Source organism: Vespa velutina, chromosome 4 (genome assembly GCF_912470025.1).
Source record: "Vespa velutina chromosome 4, iVesVel2.1, whole genome shotgun sequence".
In the NCBI taxonomy this organism is placed as follows: Eukaryota; Metazoa; Arthropoda; class Insecta; order Hymenoptera; family Vespidae; genus Vespa; species Vespa velutina.
Window position 1 is genome coordinate 3,318,815 of NC_062191.1, and position 22,359 is coordinate 3,341,173.

The 22,359-nt window shown below is 29.9% G+C and overlaps 5 protein-coding genes and 1 long non-coding RNA gene across 11 annotated transcripts in view; 4 read left to right on the plus strand and 2 right to left on the minus strand.

The window, feature by feature from the left end:
- Window positions 1–994, plus strand: part of LOC124948771 — a 7,330-nt gene extending 6,336 nt beyond the window's left edge. The window contains exon 9 of one of the 3 annotated variants that reach the window (XM_047492921.1): window positions 7–994. In XM_047492921.1, the coding sequence (XP_047348877.1) occupies window positions 7–693 (687 nt within the window). In that variant the 3' untranslated portion in view covers window positions 694–994. The other 2 variants (XM_047492919.1, XM_047492920.1) reach the window with 2 other exon arrangements.
- Window positions 1–12,555, minus strand: part of LOC124948772 (speckle-type POZ protein B-like) — a 24,884-nt gene extending 12,329 nt beyond the window's left edge. The window contains exon 1 of one of the 2 annotated variants that reach the window (XM_047492923.1): window positions 12,471–12,555. The gene's annotated coding sequence lies outside the window, so the exon portion shown is untranslated. Of the gene's footprint in view, window positions 1–3,521; window positions 4,282–12,470 lie in introns of those variants that run through there. The other variant, XM_047492924.1, reaches the window with a different exon arrangement.
- LOC124948489 (histone-lysine N-methyltransferase SETMAR-like) lies at window positions 1,950–2,490 on the plus strand. The gene is made up of 2 exons (XM_047492163.1): window positions 1,950–2,084; window positions 2,179–2,490. The coding sequence occupies exons 1-2, from the start codon at window positions 1,950–1,952 to the stop codon at window positions 2,488–2,490; spliced, it is 447 nt and encodes a 148-aa protein (XP_047348119.1).
- LOC124948776 lies at window positions 3,558–4,743 on the plus strand. The gene is made up of 2 exons (XM_047492930.1): window positions 3,558–3,684; window positions 4,152–4,743. The coding sequence occupies exons 1-2, from the start codon at window positions 3,673–3,675 to the stop codon at window positions 4,464–4,466; spliced, it is 327 nt and encodes a 108-aa protein (XP_047348886.1). The 5' UTR covers window positions 3,558–3,672; the 3' UTR covers window positions 4,467–4,743.
- Window positions 6,190–22,359, minus strand: part of LOC124948770 — a 21,077-nt gene continuing 4,907 nt past the window's right edge. Inside the window, exons 2-9 of one of the 3 annotated variants that reach the window (XR_007100830.1) lie at window positions 21,624–21,901; window positions 18,979–20,040; window positions 17,461–17,812; window positions 15,909–16,314; window positions 15,332–15,609; window positions 14,782–14,966; window positions 12,317–12,555; window positions 6,190–6,841 (exon numbers count right to left, since the gene is read on the minus strand). Coding sequence is in view for 2 of the 3 variants with exons in the window: in XM_047492917.1 (XP_047348873.1) it covers window positions 12,492–12,555; window positions 14,782–14,966; window positions 15,332–15,609; window positions 15,909–16,314; window positions 17,461–17,812; window positions 18,979–20,040; window positions 21,624–21,901 (2,625 nt within the window). In the remaining variant the exon portion in view is untranslated. Of the gene's footprint in view, window positions 6,842–12,303; window positions 12,556–14,781; window positions 14,967–15,331; window positions 15,610–15,908; window positions 16,315–17,460; window positions 17,813–18,978; window positions 20,041–21,623; window positions 21,902–22,359 lie in introns of those variants that run through there. The other 2 variants (XM_047492917.1, XM_047492918.1) reach the window with 2 other exon arrangements.
- Window positions 19,814–20,876, plus strand: LOC124948778. The gene is made up of 2 exons (XR_007100832.1): window positions 19,814–20,059; window positions 20,168–20,876. It is a non-coding gene; the product is annotated as an uncharacterized LOC124948778 (long non-coding RNA).

Below are 22,359 nucleotides of genomic sequence, written 5' to 3' on the forward strand. Positions count from 1 at the left end.
ATACAGGAAGCATCTAATAATGAACTTATTCAGATAGAACCGTCTAATAATAAATCTGATCTATCTAAAGAAATATATGTTCATTCTGATGACGAAGAGCATGTAGATAGATATTGTAATCCGGAATTCATTAATCACGATTCCAAATATGCATTCCCAGATGATGATAATGGTGGTTGGTATAGTGTAGACGTAAGCGATGAGGAATATTTTGACAATGGAGACTGGTACCGTCGGAACGGTTATAGAAAAGAATTTGTTGATATTGGAGGTCAAAAAGCTGAAGTAAAAATGATGCTAGAATTGGAAGAAGTGTTAAAGGAAGATGAACACCAGTTATTTCGCAGAGAAGATTATGAAGAAATTCCTGTAGGTCAAGACGACTTTCTTTATTACCCAGGAAGTCGTTTTAGCAAAGTGGATGGTGTACGAGTATTTGATGACAGACCAACATCACAGCGACTACCAGAAATAATTCATATAATAAAGGGTCATCTAAGAACAGAAAGAAAATTTAGGAAAAGAACGAAGAGTAAAGAAACTGAAACGAATGGCAAAAGTGATATAAAAAAAGATTCTGATCATAATTGTAAAATCAAAAATAAACATAAACTCAAAAAATCAGGTAATCTTAAAAACACTGGATTTGAGAGTGACATATCCGATGAATTCGATGGACTTAAATTAAATTAGATATGTCTACTATAAAAATTAAATCTTCACAATGTAAATAGAAACGAAAGGTACCAGAGTACAAGTGTCAATGTATTCGTTGCCATTTATCTTATATATTTAATGCTAATAGTAATGTCTGATATAGATGGTAAATTAAACAGAATTTTTATATGTAAGATATTTTTATACGAATATTTTATGTTCTTCAGAACTTTTACATTTATCAAGTGTTTACATTTAATACTTTTTTGCAAAATTTATGATGACAATGTTGTAATGAAGTATTAAATATATATATATATATAATTATAAGTATAATGAAGTATTTTATATATATATATATAATTATAAGTATATATATATACACACACATATATATATATATATTATATATATATATATATATATATATAATATATTAGGTAAATGAAATGCAAGATAATTTATCTACTATGTAGAATTATTACAGAAACTTGACTTAGTTTAATTTCTATTAATAATAGACATCTATTCAAATAAATGAAATGTATATATGTATATATAAAATAGATAATGGAAATTGATTGAAAAGTTTTATATTTAAAAAAATCTGTATATTTTTATTTTATAGTCATCAATATGATTGTCAATAAAGAATAAATGTTAGACATATACTTTCTTTTTTTTTTAAATATATCTTATCTATTAAAAACACTTTGTTAAATATTTTTACTCTTAGATAAAAGTATCTGTTTTTGGTATAGAAGCAGCACATACAAAATATTCTTTAAAATTTTTTTCGTCATATATCATAATAATATTAGATTGGAGAAAAAGAAATCCATTATTTTTTTGGTAGATGACTATAGTGATCGATGACATCTCGTAAAGTATCGATCAAATAATTTCAGATTTATGCCCGTTGTCAAGGTGACATTTCACACTAAAAAAATTCTTTTGCTGCTTTTTGTTTGGTCCATTCAGTTGTGAGTTACAGGGTGTTAAAAATGGAAGTCAACAAAGAGAAAATTCAGTACATTTTACAGTTTTTCTTTGATAAAGGCGAAAATGTAAGCCAGGTGATTGAAATTATGAATAGCGTTTATGGTCTCGATAACAGCTAATTACGTGCAATTTTGGTTTTGTCGATTCTTTTCAAGTATTTTTGATGTTAAAAATGTACCTCGTATATCGTCGAAAATGTCGATAAAATTACAGAAATAATCGAAGTTGACTGGCATGATGGATGCGAAGCCTTGGCCAAACGGAATGAAATCGACCCATTTCTTAAACGGATGGTAACTGGGGATGAGAAATGGGTCACATACGACAATCTTGTGCGAAAACGATTATGGTCAAAGCGCGGTGAAACAGCTCAAACGGTGCCTAAACCAGGATCTAACGGCCAGGAAGGTTCTGCTGTGCATTTGGTAGGACTGGAAAAGAATAATTTATTATGAGTTGCTTCCATATGGCCAAACACTAAATTCGGATCTCTACAGTTAAAAACTGGAACATTTGAAGCTAGTGATTGACCAGAAATGGCCAGAATTAGCCAACAGAAGAGGTGTTGTGTTCCATAAAAACAACGCCAGGCCACACATGTTTGTAGTGACTCGCCAGAAACTCCGGGACCTTGGTTGGGAAGTTTTAATGCATCCACCATATAGTCTGGACCTGGCACCAAGTGATTACCATCTTTTTCTCGCAATGCAAAAATTCCTGACTGATAAGAAATCGGCATCAAGAGAAGATTGTGAAAATCGATTACTAGAGTTTTTTCCCAATAAGGACCAAGACTTCTATGAGATAGGCAATCCGAAACATGTTAAATAAAGTTTTGAAGTTCACGCAAAAATAATGAATTTCCTTTTCCTCAACCTAATATTTTTACATTAATAAATATTCGGAAGAGTATAGACAATATTATATATCATAATTGATATTTTATAGCATAATCAATATTTTATATCAAAGATGTTTTGCTCTTCCATTTTATATATATATATATATATTTTTTTTTTTGTTAATAATCGTTTTTACTTTGTATATGTTTCGAATTTTTTTACAATGTGCGTGCTTTTTTATTTACAATGTAATAACGTTATAATGTTTTTATGTAACGAATTTTTCTTAGATACATTTTGGCGATATGTTTTTTTAATTATTATCATGTTTGAAATTTCTCTGCGTTTGTACGTTCGAGAAAGTGTTTAATGTTTAACAGAGAAGTGAAAAAAAGTGAGATAAGAAGTATTACAAAAAAGAGACAAGAAAATATATGTATAATTATTATGATGATATACGAAAATAATAGTGTTTATTAATCCCCTTTCACTTTTCACTCCATTACGATCCTTTTGATAGACATAACGAGAGCGTGTCTGAAAGATAGAGTTTTTCGGGATTTCTTGTGCGGAAGTAAAAGTTAGGCGGTACGACCGCAAAATAATATTATAGATAGTATGGAGGTGTTCAAAAGAAATAAGCAATACCTAATCGAAAGTCAAACTAAGAAGAATAAAGAGAGAGTATATTGGTCATTTATTTCTTTTCGATTATTATTTAACCCCCTACGAGAACGAGATACACAATATGTATTAATCCATAATGAGAAGAAAAAGGTAAAATTACAAAAAAAAGAAGAAAAAAATGGAAATAAAGAATAAATAAATAAAAAATAAATCGAAAGAAGTCAACAAATAAGTTTAAAGAAGAAAAAAGAAAATGTGACGACATATTTCACAAACCCTTTAATCGTTAAATCTTATTTTTTACTTTAGCGAAAACGTATACGCGGCTACTAGTAACAACAACTTACAATAGGATAAACACGTTACAAGAACTCTACGAAGAGAAATAATTACCTCTATTTTGAGAGATACGATTCTTGGTACAACAACTCGGTGGTCGGGTAAAACGAGAAAGCTGCGGCCAAGCGGATCTGTATAAAACGTCGCTGACGGAGACTCTCTCCTCAGTTCATCTAACATCCGAATTGAGTTCGACGATACTACAATGAATAATTTGGTAAACATCAATTATTATTTTTCCTTTAGAAAGTAATTGTTAAATAGATTGAAGTATCTAAATATTTGAGAAATTTTTTTTCCAATTATTTTCCATTCGTTCAAAATCAATCGAATTAAGGATTATCACAGAGAATTTGATTCACCAAAAATGTTTCCAAGTGATTTAACAAGATCAATTAATTTTTTTTTTTTTTTTTAAATATCTTTTTGGCTATTCTTTCTTTGCGCAAATTGTAGAATCAAATGTTGAGAAATTTTGGTACGATTTAGAAAAGAAAAGTGGGATTGGCCTATAAAAAGGTTTCGGAAAAGAGTAATCGATTTTTAAAATCACCAAGAAACTTTTTCCATCCCAATTGAAAATCGCCTTGATAAAGATTAATTGATTTTTAAAAAATATCTAATGCACAAAGAAAGCTGTCTATCCGTTAAATTATCAGTGACACAATTCTTTCTATTATACAGGTTGTCGTCCTATTATTATTGACGTCGTATGGTGTATGTGATGTATTAGCTGGTAGGCGTTACATTGCTATACCCATTGATGGCATAGACGTGTTAGAATTGAATCCGATATCACTATCGGCTTCAAGAATTGCTCGTCAAGCAGATCCGGCGGCTTACGTACCTATAGCCGTACCAAATCTTCATCACGAGGAGTTGGAGAATTCACGAGCTGAGAGATCCATCGGTCAAATTCTGGATTATGTGGATTATGGTGGACATACCGGATCTAACGGTGCATTTGGCTGGTACGCCGATTATCCAGCACATCATTAATAACCATATACCTTACGAATACAAATGGGTATATACCATAATAATTCCAAAAATTATTTTACGTGCCTGAAATATTGTGTAATATTTCACAGTCTCCTGACGTGTATAAACTTTTTCTATAATTCATGATAACCACAATCGAACGTTTGACCGACTTTGTTGGACGATTTCTATTTAATTCTTCTTTATAATTTTCATTTAACTTCGCATATTTTAATTTGAAAAATGTACAATCTATGATATATGCGTATGTATGTACCATGAGATTATATATATATATATATATATAATTCGATATTTTCCAACGGATTATGTTAATAAATAAAAAAATCAATAAGGTCTAATGATCTATTCTATTGTTTTCTTTTTTTCTTTCTCCTTATCGTTTTTACTTCTAATATATATTATGTATATAATATATATATATAGTATGTATATAATATATATATATATTCATATAATATATATATAGTATGTATATATATTATATATATATTCATATAATATATATATATATATATATATATATATATATATATATATATATATATATATCTAATAATAGAGATGTTATAAGGAAAACAATTATATTCCATCCTTACACGCGATTACGTGAACGGATTAGTTAATTACTCAGCACGAACTTTCTCACGAGTAAGATATATAAACTGAGGTATTCAAATTCCGTTTCCCAAACCGTCTGGAAAACTTTGGCGAACGTTATGTTAAACCCTATCGTGGAACTATTCGAGCTCGTATATAAAACTTTTCTAACGTTGTTCACGAGGATTCTGACGAACCTTTCCTCAAAGTTTCTACAAACGAATCCACGATTTAAGCGCCTTTCGATTTCAGAATTTTAAAGGACTTTAGGCGTAAGTTTTTTTTTTTTTTGTTGCCGATTTATCAGACGAAATAGTTCATTCGTAAATTCACGGGAATCCATTTGTGAGAATGAGTTACAAAAAAAAAAAAAAAAAAAGAAAAAGATGAAAATCAATGTTTCCAAGGAACTCTTTTAAATATTCATTTTCCATTGAGTAATAATAGTTTTATTTTTCTGATACATCATCTTCATCGTCATCACCATAGTCATCATTGTCATACTCATCGTCCTTATCATTATCATTATCAACATCGTCATCATTAACCCATCGTTACGATACAATAAATAGTAGGGCGATGACAATATCTCTTCGTTACGTTAACATCTAGTTAGGTACAGTGATAACAATCTCATCGAGAGTCTCTTCATCCTCTCTTAGTATCATCCAATTTGACGAATCACGAAGCATTAAGTACCATATCGCAGTCATCTTACATTAATAATCTCTCGAATTAGAGAATTAGAGGAGACTTATCGATCCAAACTGACTAACCGTCTCTCTCTCTCTCTCTCTCTCTCTCTCTCTCTCGCCCTCTCTCTCTTTCTCTCCAACGTCGTATTTTGTTATCTTCGAATAACAAACATCTAAATCATTATGAAAACACACACACAATGAGATGCAATAATTCTCTATTCAATTCACAAAAGTGGAATCTTCGAAACAATTATTTTTATTTCTTTTTTACTTTTATTTTTTTTCTTTTTTTTTTTTTTCTTTTTTTTTTTTATTATACCGTCAGCTTTTTTTTTCCTTTTTTCTATTTTATTTTTATATTTCAACGAAGAAACAATAATACGACGAGAATAATAAGATCGAGGATAATAATCGTATAAATGCACATCGTTATTACCCCTTTCTCTCTCTCTCTCTCTCTCTCTCTTTCTCTTTTCCATAATTATTTTTCTCCTCGAGAGTTATCTATCTATGTCACATCGAAACATTTAAACGTAACAGTAATTACAGCGATTAACATCGATCAACGTTACTCCCTATAATGCTTTTGCCACTTAATTACATTCAGTATGCATTAATTTCCACTTTCGCTTTTATATATATATATATATATATATATATATATATATATATATATATTACTTGATTTTTTTCTATCATACAATTGTTTATTCGTTTTTTTTCTTCTTTCTTTCTTTCTTCTTCTTTTGCTTCTCTGTGTCGGCTCTCTTTATAATGTCTATATGTCGTAATCGACAAGACGAATTAAGATGGGCCTTCTTCGAAAGCAAAATAAAGAAATTGTTTACTCGTTCTTTATTTTTTCTTTTTATATATTTATATATGTATATGTGTATATATATATATATATGTATATATACATACATACATACATATATATATATATATATGTACTATACACACACATATATATATATGTATATAAGAGATAAAATATCGTATAGAGAACGAACGTATGTTAAGAAAACAATTTTGACTTTTTAATGCAGGTAAGGTCTTCCCACGACGACTCTTCTTTTGCAGCAAGTAAAAAATATATATATATTATTAATTACAATGTGCTGTATCTGTGTGTTTGCGTGTGCGTGTGTGTGAATATATGATTATTTTTCTTTCGTCTATTTTTTTTTTCCTATCTTTTTTCTTTCTTTTTTTTTTTTTTTTTTTTTTTTTTTTTTACATATTACGCCTTAAGAAAATTCATAAGATGTTTTCAATGTATCAGTGTGTTAGCTTGTGTGTTTGTGTATGTGTGTAATTTAAATTGTAATGATAGAATCGCTATAAGTAAATTCAAATAGTTTTATTAAAAGACAGTGAAAAAAAGATCTTTTAAAGATGATTTGAAATAGTAATTAAAGTGTTGGTCCATCGTGTGCCTCGATCTTAAATTGATTTACATATACATATATAATATACGTTTTACTAAATGTTACAAAAAAAAAATAGAAAAAAAAAAAAAAAATAAAAGAGAAAAATTGTCCAAGAAAAAGATAGTCACGATGTAGCATTATGTTTTTTTTACGACTTATCAAAACTAATTCCTTAGACCAGCGCTGTTTAACTGTGGCTCTACACTAACTAAAGCCACATCCGGCTCGCGGCACCATTTTTTTTTTCTTTTCTTGTGGTTTATTCGTACCACATGAAATCCTTCCTCGAGTGTTTTCGTTAATGTAATTTATTTCTCTTTTTCAATTAGTCGCGTTATTTAATTACAATTTTTATTATTCTTTCTTTCCTTCCATTTCTATTTCTCTTTTTAACAACTAATAGTAAGAAAAAAAACAAAAAAAAAAAACAAAAAAAATATACTATCGCAGAAAATAAATCGTAAATTATAAATTTAGCTCCTGTATTATTATTACTGTTGTTATAGTTATTATTATGATTATTATTATTATTATTTCATTAAAACTTTGGTCTGTGTAGAAGTTAAACAGCGCTGTTTTAGACGTGTCCGTTGAAAATGTGCTTTGGAAAATATTTGCACTTCAGCATTTCAAATGCATACATACGTATGCATTGTACATATAAATAGCTCAGTGTCTGTGTGAAATTGACATTATGTACATATGTTTTATGTATAACTTATATATTCTATCTAACAAAACTAAAAATTATAAAAATCTTTGTGAAGAAATAATAATAATAATAATAATAATAACAATAATAATAATAATAATAATAATAATTATTATTAATAATAATAATAATAATAATAATAATAATAATAATAATAATAATAATAATTATTATTATTATTATTATTATTATTATTATATTATTTTTTAATAATAAAGATAAAAAAATAGAAGAGTAAGTTAATTATAATAACGGTATAATAAATCTTAATATGCAACGATCACAAATAAAATGTTGTACTGAAACTATTGTAGATAGAAAAAGATTTATCAATAATAAATCTTTCGTCCAAAGTCGATTATAGCAAGTGATAATAATCGTAAAATATACTACTTAGCTAATTTTTTCTTTTCTTTGCTTTTTCTTTTTCTTTTTTTCTTTATAATGGCAATGATAAAATATTGTATATGTAATTCGAGAAAAGACGACGCAATTCGCGTTAACATTTATCTAAAATATTATCGTCAAGTATTGCTGGGTGTGTCTCTGTTATTATTCGGTTAATTAGAATTAATTAAATCGATAAAAAAAAAAAAAAAAAAAAAAAAAAAAAAAATTCAGAATAATCAGTTAGCGAGAACTTTCGAGTACTATCAAAAATCAATTGACATGTCTTTGTTTAAAAATGAATGATATCGATAATCTATGTTCTGTTATTTAAAAATAAAAAAAAAAATAAAAAAATAAAAAAACACCATACGACGTCATAAACGTCATTCTTATGTGTAAATAATCTAATTAATAAGAATGCATTCAAAATGTCTCTTCGTGTATATGTATGTGCATTATTAAAAATGAAATATTTTTTAAATATTTCAATCCATAAAGAGATAACGCGTCCACGTGCAATTTTTATCCCCCTTTTTTTTTTTCGTGAAAACTATTGAAAACTTTCAGGCGAAAACCCCTTATCACAGATTCGAGTTTAGTTCGCAAGCTAATAACTTCTATATATATATATATATATATATATATATATATATATATATATATAGAAAATATATATATATATAGTGCGTATGTGTATGTGTATGCGTATGTATGGTGCGCATGTTATACATAGGTATATATACGTGTAAACGGAAGATCGTATCTAATGTAATAAAGCATAACTAAATTTACTTGAAGTCACGCGAAAATATATCACTTGTTACGATTCACTGAAAATTGTTTCGGCCGCCGTTATGAACGTGCAAGAAGATTGCGAATATTCCATAGTTGGATTGATCAAATGAAATTTATAACATGAGAAAAATGTCCTCTATCTCTATCTCTCTCTCTCTCTCTCTCTCTCTCTCTCTCTCTCTCTCTCTCTCTCTCTCTCTCTCTCTCTCTCTCTCTCTCTCTGTCTGTATGTGTCTCTCTTTGTCTATGTTTATGTATATATGATAGTATATATATAAGTATATACGTATGTATGTACATATGTATTCGTTCTTTTAACTCTCGATTCGATATATATATATACATATATATACATACATAGAATGTGCCACAAAAGTTTTTAGACTGAAAGTTCTTAGGTGATTTTAAAAATCAATTACTATTTTTCGAGACTTTGTAGGTTAACTATTTTCTTTTTTTTTCTCTTTTTTTTTTTTTCTTGCATATTATAAAACTACAAGTTTAAGCTAGTAAAGTAGACCCCAAATTGAAAGATTAGCCTAAAAAGGCTTGAAAAAAAAAAAATTATCGATTTTCAAAATCACCTTGAAACTTTTGGTCCACTTAGAAACTTTTATGCTCACTTTGTATATACAGATGTATACGCGCATGTGTGTGTGTGTGTGTGTGTGTGTGTGTGTGTGTACACATATATATGAATTATAACAACTAAAAGAAAAAGAAATGGTGAAACTTTCTTCTTTCTAATTTCATTGACGTAGAAATTGCAGTTTCTTTCTCTCGACACACCTAGCAATCTTCTAAACTCGCCTGAATGTAATAAAAAAAAAGCTTACGTCACACTTGGCGCGTTTCTTGTTAATGGACAATGTAATATACAGGTACAGCCTATCTCGCAAAGATTATTATTTTTAAATTATAATGCATATTAGTTTTTGCTACTCGTGGACCTTCGACGATCATGATGCCAACAATAACAACAACAACAACAACAATAGAAAAAGATAAAGAAGAAAGAAAAGAAAAAAAAAGGGAATAAAAAAAATAAATAAACGAAAATAAAAAACAAAAATATTGTCATATCGAGTTAAAGAAAAAAACAAAAAAAAAAAAAAAAAAGAAAAAAAATAAATAAAATAAAATATTATCTAACATATTACAGAATTATGTGTATATGTATATACAAGGTTGTCCCGAAAGTTCTTACGCGGATTCAACAAAATCTTTTAGACAAACTTTTCAATATCAATTACTCCTTTTTCCAAAACATTATGGATTTGTCAATTAGGCTTGTAACTTTACAAGCGTTGATCTCATAGCTTTACAATTTGAAAATATAAAAAAAAAAAGAAAAAAAAAAAAAAAAATAAGAAAAAAAAATGAATTATCCTAAAAGGTCTGGAAAAAATGAGTAATTGATTTTTTAAAATCATCTATAAGACTTATTGGTTCCATTTCTAAAAACTTTCTTGTGGTCCACCCTGTATTATCGAATATCTTTATAACTGTATTTCGCATTCACAAATCGCGTATAAATAGCACATTAAAATGTAATAATTGTCAATGATACAGGTACGTGATATATTATTATTAATTATCAATTATATTATGCATAAAAAGAGAGAATAGCTCGCGTATTTACGAGTTACGCACACACACACATAATATACATATATATACATATATATATATATGTATGTATATTATGATTATTTTGATCGAGAATATTTGTTCCTTGTTACTGCATCGGTATATGAAATTCTATTTCTTTCACAGCGCGAACACACAATTCCATTTTGAGAAAAGAACTTCCTAGAGATCGAAATTTTAACGGCAGATTATTATTATTATTATTATCATATCATATATGTATATGTATATATATATATATATATTTTTTTTTTTGATCTATCATATCTTCGGTGACTAAATAGAATATTACGATATTTTATCATTATTATTATTATTCTTTTTTTTTTCTTTTTTACACCTTTCTAAAATCCGAACGATAAACCGAAAAATGTTTCTTTTCTTCTTTTCACCTTTTTATTTATTTATTTATTTTTTTTCGTTTTTTTTTTTTTTTTTTTTCAATACTATCTAAAATATTATCTAAAATATCACTGTTTTTCGAATGATTGTAATGTAATCTTTATGTCAGTCATTTGAAATCGAGAATTTTTGTTTTCTTTATTCTATTTTTTTTTTTTTTTTTCTTTTTTCTTTCCTTTTTTTTCATAGCATTTGAAGAAGATCAACTGACATATAACTTTTTTCAAAATATTACCTGGAAGATACGCTTACGTACGTACGTACATACATACATACATAATTTGCCGTAATTATCGGTCTCTGCAAAGAAATTCGTCGCATGCGAATTTTTTATGTCATAATCTGATGTAATAAGTAATTATAGTCATTTATTCTTTTGCGAGTAGATAATAAATGTATATGTTAAATATATATATGTATATAAGGTATACGGCTTATTTGTACAAGAGAGTTACTTCTTATATCTGAACAAAAAAAAAAAAAAAAAAAAAAGAAAAAACACAATCGTACTGAGCTTTCATTAAATAATAATACACATGTAGCCTCTTCAAAATGATATCTTCCTTTTTACATAATTATTAATAACTATTATATATATATATATATATATATATATATATATATATATAATATAGAGAGAGAGTTCTTTTTTTTAAAATATATGCACGTGCGCGTATATTTTTAAGTATAGATACATTATTGTAGGCTTTGCTTACGCACGTCTAATTGTTATTTTCTTTTGTAAATATGTAAATCATTTATATTATACGTAATAGTTTTCATATTTTCTGGCACCATCTCTAAATCGAATAATAGTATTTAATAATTATCAAACGAAACGATTTCTCTTTTTTTTCTTTTCTTTTTTTTTTTTCTTCTTCTTCTTCTTATTATTATTAAATCTTTCATCCAATGATATTTTCAATTGAACTCTTAAAATAAATTTTCGTCGTCAAATTAATAAATACCGTTCAACGATATTTTTTTTTCTTACTTTCTTTCTTTCTTTCTTTCTTTCAAACTCTCTCGGTTTTATTTCTTTTTTGCTTTTTTGTTTTTGATCCTCTCTTTTCTTTTTTCTTCTTATGAACATGACAAAAAAAGAAAAAAAGAAAAAAAAGAAAAAAAAGAAAAAGAATTAAGTAATATTTTTCTTTTGTCACTTACGAAAATCGTTGGAAGAAATGTATTAACTTCAGAGAGACGATACCCACAGCAAACGTACTATAAAAGTCATAGCGAAACTTATGTGTGCTATACATACATACCGCCGTATCCACATTTACATAGTATATTGTGAGAGTAAAATTCTCGGCGTTACTTTGGAAGTGGATGCATCGGGTCAGGCAGTGCACCAAGCCAAAACGACCTTTTTGAACGGCACGAAGATCGCACGGTCAGGTTCACTGTAAATAGAAAAATTAATTTAAATAGGATCGATCAGAAACATTGAAATTAATACAGGTTGGATGATTGGTTGGTTGAGTGGATGGATGGGTGCCTGATTGGTTGACGGCTAAAAGTTTCTAGACGGGTCAAAACTTTCTAAACTATTTTTTTAAATTCAATTACACTCCCTCGAGAGATTTTTCTATGCTTGCCATTAAATTTGTAATTTTACAAGCTAATCTTGTTGTTTTACAATATTTATCTATAAAAAAAAAAAAAAGAAAAAAAAAAAAAAATACCCATTAAAGTCTTGACAAGGATTAATTGATTTTTAAAATTGCTTAAAAACTTTTCGCCAATTCTTTATAATAATTAGAAATTTAAAACAAAGAAAAAAAAAAAAAAGGAAAAGAAAAAGAAAATCAATATCGTAATAATCTTTACGAAGAATTTACTTAAAGAATTTTCAAATGGATAAAATAATTAAATATGGAATATTATATTTATATATAAAATGTGCTGTCCTTAAAAAGTGTCTATTTTATCATTTAAATAGATAGAGGGAGAAATAGAGAAAGATATAGAGAGATAGAGAGATAGAGAGAGAGAGAGAGAGAGAATGGCTCGATCGATCGTATATTTGTGTATATATGTTCTAACTCATGATCAAAATTTGAGGAGGCGCACTTTCAGGGACGTCGATAATGGTCACGCGATCATTGTCGTCGCATTTCGAGTGATTTTCGTACAAGCTGCTGTGTGCCTCTGCACGAGACATTTCTCACGAAAAGTATTCACGCGACAAATTTCCTGCTATTTTACAAGACATTTTATCCTCCTAATCGATAGTAGTTCTTGCCATAACTCTCTCTCTCTCTCTCTCTCTCTCTATATATATATATATATATTTATATATATGCACATAAAAGATAATTTATTTCTAATATATATCAAATATAACATCGAATCAATCTAATTTAGATAATAATTCATTTAAAAATAATTATCAACTATCTTGACTAAACTTAATCATTAACTTAATCAACTACGATTATTAATTGTAAATAAAGAGACTGGATATATATAGTTCATAGAATGATTAATTGACTAATTGTCAGTTATCTTAAGAAATGACTAATTATTGAATATCAATAAATATATTTGAATGCTTTGATTTAATAAAATTCAAAAAAAAAAAAAAAAAAAAAAAAAAAGAAAAAAGAAAAAAAAAAAGAGAGAAAAAACAGGAAGAAAAAAATTAATTAACTACATATTCGTTAATATTACAGGATGTGAAAAGAAATAAATAAGAGATAAATAAATAAATAAATAAATAATAAAGTCTTACAATCTTATTTAAATTTCGTATTTTTAATACTTCGTTTAAAAAAAAAAAAAAGAAGAAAAAAAGAAAAAAAAAAAGAAAAGAAAAAAGGAGGAAAGAAAAATTCACGGCAACGATATTACTTTTAAATTAAAACACAGATACGCCATTGCATTTGCGTATGCATATGCACATTCAACTTATCGAGTAAAGTAACGACAAGACGAAGAGAGGCAAGGCAAGAAGAGAGAGAGAGAGAGAGAGAGAGAGAGAGAGAGAGAGAGAGAGAGAGAGAGAGAGAGAGAGAGAGAGAGAGAGAGAGAGAGAGAGAGAAAGAGCGAGAAAGTATATATGTGCAAGGCGAGGCTCATTGAAGGAGGTATCGCGAGGATTTATCACGAACAGAATTGCTTTTGTCACGCAGTTCGTACTACGGCCCATTATCTCAAAAACATTATGCAATTACGAAAATTAAATAGCTGGACCAATTGGTAGAATTTTTTTTTTTTTTTTTTTTTTTGAAGGGCTACGTTTACTCTGATCGAATATCGACTTTTGCTTTCTTCGAGCAAGTTCGAAAAGTATAATTTTACTGACTTATTTCTATGGGTTTTTTCTCTTTTTTTCTTTTAATATTCTATAGAAACATATTGAAAATAAACAAATCAAAGATCCTCTATACATCTTATTCTCTATAATTTCAAATCTTATACTGATTTCTATATATTATTCTGTGATTGTTATATTTATTAAAAAAAAAAAAAAAAAAAAAAAAAAAAAAAAAAAAAAAAAAAAAAAATGTTTTCTTTATAACATTGGTATTAATGTGTTAAAAAATAATAAGATATGTAAGTGTATACATATATACATAAGAATAAATAATAATAGTAATAATAATAATAATAATAATAAAACTTACCAATCGAAAAATCTTCTACCATGAAAAGTGCCATCGGATGAACCATTAACGTTTGGTAATTCAACACCAACGTGAGAATCTTCTCGACCAGGAACAGGTCCAACGTATCGTACACGACCTTGAAGTACTCTTCCTTCCGGGGAGATTACTTTTACAAGATGATCTAACTTCAGATCTCTTGGTATCTATCGAAGAAAAAAGAAAAATATATATATATACAAACAAATGGAGTAGGTCGAATATTCCTAGATGGGAAAAAAATTTTCTTGGTTTTCTTAATTTAAAAATCTGAAAAAGAAAATAAAAAAAGAAAGAAAGAAAGAAAGAAAGAAAGAAAGAAAAAAAAAAGAAAACAATTGGACTGAAAGGTCTTGAAAAAAATGTGATCGACCTTTAAAATTATCTTTAGAGCTCCCTACACCCTGTATACTGTAATAATGAAAATTAATAATTTTACAAATAGCAAATTTTACTCGTTGACACTTTCTTTTAGGATTAATTCCATGCTTTTTTTTTCTTTTTTATTTATTTATTGAAACAGGCCATTCACCTTTGGCAGGTACGGTCTCGCATCCTGAGGGGGAATCCACTCGCGTGCAAGATCAGGTTCGGAGTGTCTTCGAGTTCTCCTTCGTCTGGCCGCTGTTTGTCTGTTCCAATAATCCGTATTAGCACTGGTACTTGAAATAGTCAGCATCGAATCGATACTGCGACGCAAATAATCCTCCGCCTCGTCTATCAGCGATTCCGTTGAATCTCCGCTATTGTCACCGGCACCTACTATGTCTGATCGCAAGTTAGGTAAACTGCCACGCGTCATTGGGCACTCTGAAACATAAAAACACGAACTTGTTCCAATGTAATCCTCCTTTCTTTTTGTTTTTCTTTTCTTTTCTTCTCTCTCTCTCTCTCTTTTCTTTTTTTTTTTTTGATTAGTAAAAATATTGATAAATGTTGCGTAGATGCATATATTGAAAACAAAATAAAACTAATCTACAAAAAAGATAGGAAAAAAAAAAAAAATAAAATTTACGATTGGCAGAGTTAAGAGCGATAAGAATTAAATAAAAAATACGATATCGATCTTTGCCTTTGTTTTTTTTCTTTCGCTTCCCTTTTTTTTTTACCTTGAAAAGTGACTTTCGAACGTGTTCTCTTTGGTATATTCTTCGAGGATCTCGAGGACGTAGCAGGTGGGTGAACATGAGTGGGAGAAGATGGCATAGAGGACCAGGTCGGTCTAGGTGTAGAAGTGGCAACAGGAACTCTCCATGTGTCGAAAGAAGCTGCTGTTGCTCTCCAAGAGTGTCTCCTTGGTGGCCCACTCACGACTTCTAATCCTGGCGATGGTATCGAGCTCAAGGAACCTCGATATCTCGAGGAATAAAGATCGGCCGACAGACGACAATCGCAAGGACTTGGTAAAGCCGTTCCTGGATTACAACGAGGCCAATAGCCTGCTGGTGATCCTAAGGATTCCCGACGATTTACTTCCGGTGTACGGTGTCCACAGCCACGAGATCCTAAACAAGTCTAGAACACGTAAATATTTTTCTAAAGAGATATCAGACAAACAGGCTTTTGTTGAAATATATATATATATATATATTTGATGTTTTATAACATAGGATTACTAAGCAAGTAAATAAGTTTTTATCGATATCCTGATATCGTACGACGTGTGATTATCAAGAAGATTACAGGCAAAAAAACAACTTTTGTACAATCAATTTACTAATCATTGATATATATATATATATATATATATATATATATATATATATATATATATATATATATAGCAAGTTCACCTATGAATGGATTAAAGTTGAAAGAAAATAAATCATTTGAACATCTCGATGACGTCTATCGTTAAACGATCCACAACTCGTTACGTTCTTATAATCCTAAGCGTATATTATTCTCACATGCGGCATCAAGAAGAAACACGAAGCCGCAAAATACGACTCCAGTTAATTTTTCTCACGTTCTCATGGACGTGGATAAGCGTGGACATAAACGTAAATACATCCGCGGGTGTAAATACATCCAGAGGGAGAGAGATCGTAAGTTGAAGTTAGGTGCATAGGATGCAATTAGTCATCATCTAAGAGACTTACATAGGTCAAAGTAAGATAGACAGATAGATAGATAGGTAGAGAAAGAGAGAAGCAAAGAGAGAAAAAGCGAGCGAGCGAGCGAGAGAGAGAGAGAGAGAGAGAGAGAGAGAGAGAGGAGGAGGAGGAGGAGGAGGAGGAGGAGAGATCGTGAGTACGTGTTCATGGATGTAAAGCAAACCGCGTATAGCTCCATTCGTTCGTGGCCTTCTTGATGCACACAACGAGCATCATTGTGCGTACATATTACTAGCACACGTTGAATTAATCAAGCTGTTATTACGCTGACTGCCGTCTGTTTCGCTTATACTGGCACTCTATTACCACCAGGCTTACGACACCAAGCAAACGCGTGTCAGGGTTATCTCTTTGCGTAATAACTTTGAACGAGTTCCTCGAAAATGATCTCCAAAAAACTAAAAACCGGAGGCTGTAAATAAAAACGATTTCTCCACTTTCGCAAAGGAATTTTCTTCTTTTTTTTTTTTTCTTCTCGGGGATTTTTCCTTTTTTCTTCTTGGAAATTGTTTCTTTTTCTTTTTCTTCTCCTTTTTTCCTTTACCTGTGCATGCGGATCGTGACAGAGATGATCAGCACTTCTTGACAATTCTGGAACCATGCTGGTGAAACTGATGTCCGAGAGTAACACTCGTCTTGCCTCGCGTGTCTTGTCAGACAACCTGAGCCTTCCGGGTACACCAGCCGGTAAAGCGAATTTACTTGGAAGCGTTGTAAACGTGTGAGCCACTTTGTGTGCGAGATAGCTTTCCGAACGCCATTGTGCCGGGAGGGCCGAAATGTCGGTTTGTGCTCCTGATTCACGTTTGGCACCACTACTCCGATCCATTACAGGACGAAGAGGTGCTGAACTTTTTCTTCGGTTACCAGCCAAAGCTTCTCGATGTATTATTGGCCTGCAATTATCCAACGTGTAATCATGTCAATGATTTCTGACAATTTCCAACTACATATTTTTCATAATTAAGGAAATAAAAAATAATGATGATAATAATGATAATAACAACAACAACAACAACAATAATAATAATAATAATAATAATAATAATAATAATAATAAATGTATAACAAAAACAATAATAATAATAATAATAATAATAATAATAATAATAATAATAATAATGATAGTGATGATGATAATTATCTCTTTATATAAAGACAGAAGCAAGGTTGGTATCTATAAATGAGATCATTGTGTAAGGAAAATCTAATAACACGATGTAATACTGCTCGATCTATAATGTATGTACTGTATATGGGTTATGTCGCAAAGTTATTTTTGCTTTTATATCAACGCTCGTACATGTAAAAGTATATACGTTTAGTAACGATGGTAGTACTCTTATACATCATAAATAAATATCATATACCTCCTACATTGCGAAAGGCATTGGTACATTGACCCTAACATTATTGTTTGAATACTGATAGAGATCCGATAGATTTTCATACGTTATTATGCCAATGATTGTTATCCTTCGGAACCTTTGCTACTTATGCCGCAAACGGAGAGTACGTTTTAAATATACTTATCTAGCTACCTATGTTGAGTACTACCGTTGGCGTTAGCATCCGTTGGTATGTAAAAACAAAGCCTCTTCAAAACGAGCAAGAACACTTTACGATCGGCAAGTGACTAATTACGTTCGCCTGTATATACATATATATATATACATATATATATATATACATACATATATATATATGTGTATACATAATGTATGCAAACACTAAAACGAAGGCCTATTTTCTGAAGTAGTAAGGTAAAACGGTAGGAAGAGTAATGGATGTAGTTCGAAAGAATGATGTAAATATAAAACATGGCACCTAGTTTTCAAGAAACAAGTAATTATCACTTATTATTGTAAGCTTTAATATTCATTTTTTGTAAAGTATTTTAAAGTGAATTAATAAGTCAAAACAGAATACAAAATATATATTTATGATTCAGACAAATAGTTAGTTTGAATAAATTGTATATATTAAGTTTTTTGATAGATATATACCAGCGACACAATCTAACTTTTTGGACGATCCAACATAATAAAAAATATTTAATTACCTGTAAGCCGTCGGAGGTGCGGCCAAAGTGTTCCTTCTAGTTGCATGCCTAGTGGAATGTTCAGGTTCCTCTAGTACACCACACTTGCTAATATCAGTTTCTACGAGTACAGAACATTGAGACCACATCTTGTTCAACCTAGTATTGGAACTCTCGTCGAATCGATCGACGCTCTCTTCGCGATCGATACTTGAACTTTGAGATGAGACTGCTTCTTCAACGGAACTTGTCTTATCGCCGTTGCAAACAAGAGATTCTCCATCAGCGGATTTAGTATATTTTAGGAGGACCGGTTGCCCGGCGGGACTTGGTTGTTGCCAGGCATCGGTTTCCGTGATGGAAACGAGATCCTCTTGAAGGCCTAGATCCCTACAGGTATCATCGGTCGTAAATATCAGCTCTATATCATCGAGCTCCTCCGAATCATTTTCAGATTGATCATTTAATTTCCCTTGTTCACCCGACTGACTCTGTTGTCTATGCTGTTGCTGTTGTTGTGGATTTTGATGTTGCTGTTGTTGAACTTGCTGTTGTATAGGTCTTTGCTGAGGCGGCGATTGAGGTTCAGGATTGTCACTGAATACAGAATTATCACCGTCGGAAACAGACCTAAGACTCAAATCTTCACTATCTTTTTCTGGTATATCAAGACGATCTACAACGACTGAACCCTCGTTATCGTCCTGGACATCATCCTGGATGTCCTCACGAATGTCCTCTTTACTTTCTTTAGACAGCACTGATACTATAGCACTGGTAACGGAATCATCTTGACTCGGAATATATCTAAACTGTGTACCATCTCCCGAGATATGCTGTTGCTGTTGTCGGTCTTTTTCGTTTTCTTCTTGTTCGACCGATGTCTCCGTAGACAATGACGGAAATTCACGTCGAACACGGCGTATCACCGATGTACCACGAGCTTGAGTTTCCGGACTCGACCCACCAGTACTTCGCCGGCTCCCACTTGTTCTGATCGTCTCTGCCGTCTCCTCGACGACAACTTTATTCCCTGACGCTTCCATCGTGGCGCTAGCCGTGTTCACTGACGATGATGATGGCCTGTAAGAACGTGTATAACGTACGCATTACGTCGTTGTGAATCAGACAGGACGAAAACTATTTATAAACATTCTCTCTCCTCTTCCCTAATATTTTAAATTTATAATTCTTCTCTGACATTTTCTAGGATAACGTATTGCTCAAAGAAAATAAACAAAGAAGAAAAAAAAGAAACGAAAAAAAAAAGAAAAGGAATAAACGGAAAAGTTTTTTTTTTTTTTTTATGTTACCACGCCTATGAGAAAACATTCATTTCGAGAGTTAACTTTTAAAAGGATAGCAATAATGAAATTGCCTATTTCGTGAGCGTGAATCGACTCAACGATGTTTTTACTATATGGCTTCGTCTATGGCTCCTTATAGCTTTCAACGAAAACTCGTAAATAAGGCTACGCTTCCAGCTTCCAGTCGGTTGCACGTTAACGAGCTTGCGAGTATATCGTTAAACGTGTTATCGATAAGAAGAAGAAAAAGAAAAAGAAGAAGAAGAAGAAGAAGAAGAAAGAAAAAAATGAAACGATGGGAAAAAAGAAAACAAACAACAGTATAAAAATAAAATAATCAGTAGTCTCTCATAAACATAGAATAATTTGTAGTTCCTTGTAGGAATTAATTATACTTTTTTTTTTGTTGTTGTTCGTTTCTCTTTTTTTTTTTTTTTTCATTCTTCCTTTCTTTCTTCGTTCGAAAAAAGTATATAATATTTGTTGAAAAATTAATTGCTCAAGTGAACCAGAAATTTTTTTAAATACATACCACATTTATGGATATCGATTGTGTATAACCTATTTTTACTTTGGTTTATTACACCGATAAAAGTCAATATATAAATTGTTAAAAAGGAAAAAAAAATTTCATAATATTAAACATGAAATTTGTAATTGACGAAAGTTCCATAAATCTAATTTACTTTTACTAATAACCAAACAACAATAAAAAAAAAAAAAATGTTAGGTGAAAGGTCAAATTCAAAAATTTTCTCTATTATATTATGGATCTAAATTAAATATATATATATATATATATATATATATATAATGTATGTATATATTATATATATATATATAAATATATATATATGTATATACATATATATATATATATATATATATATATAATCTATATAATTTATATAAGATGAACCAAATGTTCTTAGATGATAATAAAAATCAATTATACTTTTTTAAGACTTTGTTAGTTTAATTTTATTTTTTTTATTTCTCTCCCTCTCTCTCTCTTTTCTTTTTTTAGTCTATAAAACTACGAACTTAAGAATTTTCGGCTGATACTATATATATAAACGAACGTAGTATGTACGTATCGTTGATCGATATTATATCGTAGTTTATGAAAGATTGAAGAAAGCAGAATTCGTTGAAAAACATTTTCGTAAGAAATAAAAAAAGAAAAGAAAAAAAAAACTCGCGTAAAAGAGAAGAGAGGAAAAGAGAAGGGAAGGGAAAGAGAAGAGAAAAGAGGATGAAGAAAATTTCTCGTAAAAAAATTCGTATCACAGAGTAAGGAGTGAGAGGAGAAAGAGTTCGAGTAATTAGTCAATTAGCACAGAGTCTTACGAAACTCACTTGGTAGGGTCTCCTTCTACTTGAAGTGGAACGAAACGAGACTGGTGCGACAGCAGCAGCGGCGGCGAAGACGGCGACGTCGGTTGCGGACTCGTAGCAGCATCATTGGAAAAGTCGGTACTACGGCTAAGGATCCTACGCCTTAAAACGTGATTCTCCAGGGCCAATCTTTCAACAACCTCGACGTATTTCTCTTCAGAAAATTCACCGACACTTTCCTTCAATCGACGAAGTTCTTCGCGCGATGAATCCAACGCTGATCGCAGTGATATAACCGTCTATGATTTATTACAATTGTTCTTTAGTTTAATTGAAAAAAATAATGTGAATATATATATATATATATATATATATATATATATATGCATATTTCTTTTATGGAAAAAAAAAGAACAGAAAAAAAAGAAAAATAATATTCTAAGATTTGTATTGGTAATAAGATTGAAAATGATTCTGAAATGATATAATCTGAATGATTTTTAAAATCATTGATTTTTTGATATTTTATATGTAAATAAATGATATATACCATAATAATTGATATACAATGGTATTGTATTGGGAGTATAATATCGGGTTGGCAGATATGTAATGTCGCTATTTGCAATAATGTATTTAAAATTTGAATAAATAATATCATAATATAATATACGTTGATATTGTACTCGGAATATAATATAATACTTGCTAAATTTTCCAAAAGTAATTTTTTTTCTTTTCTAATCTATTCACCTTG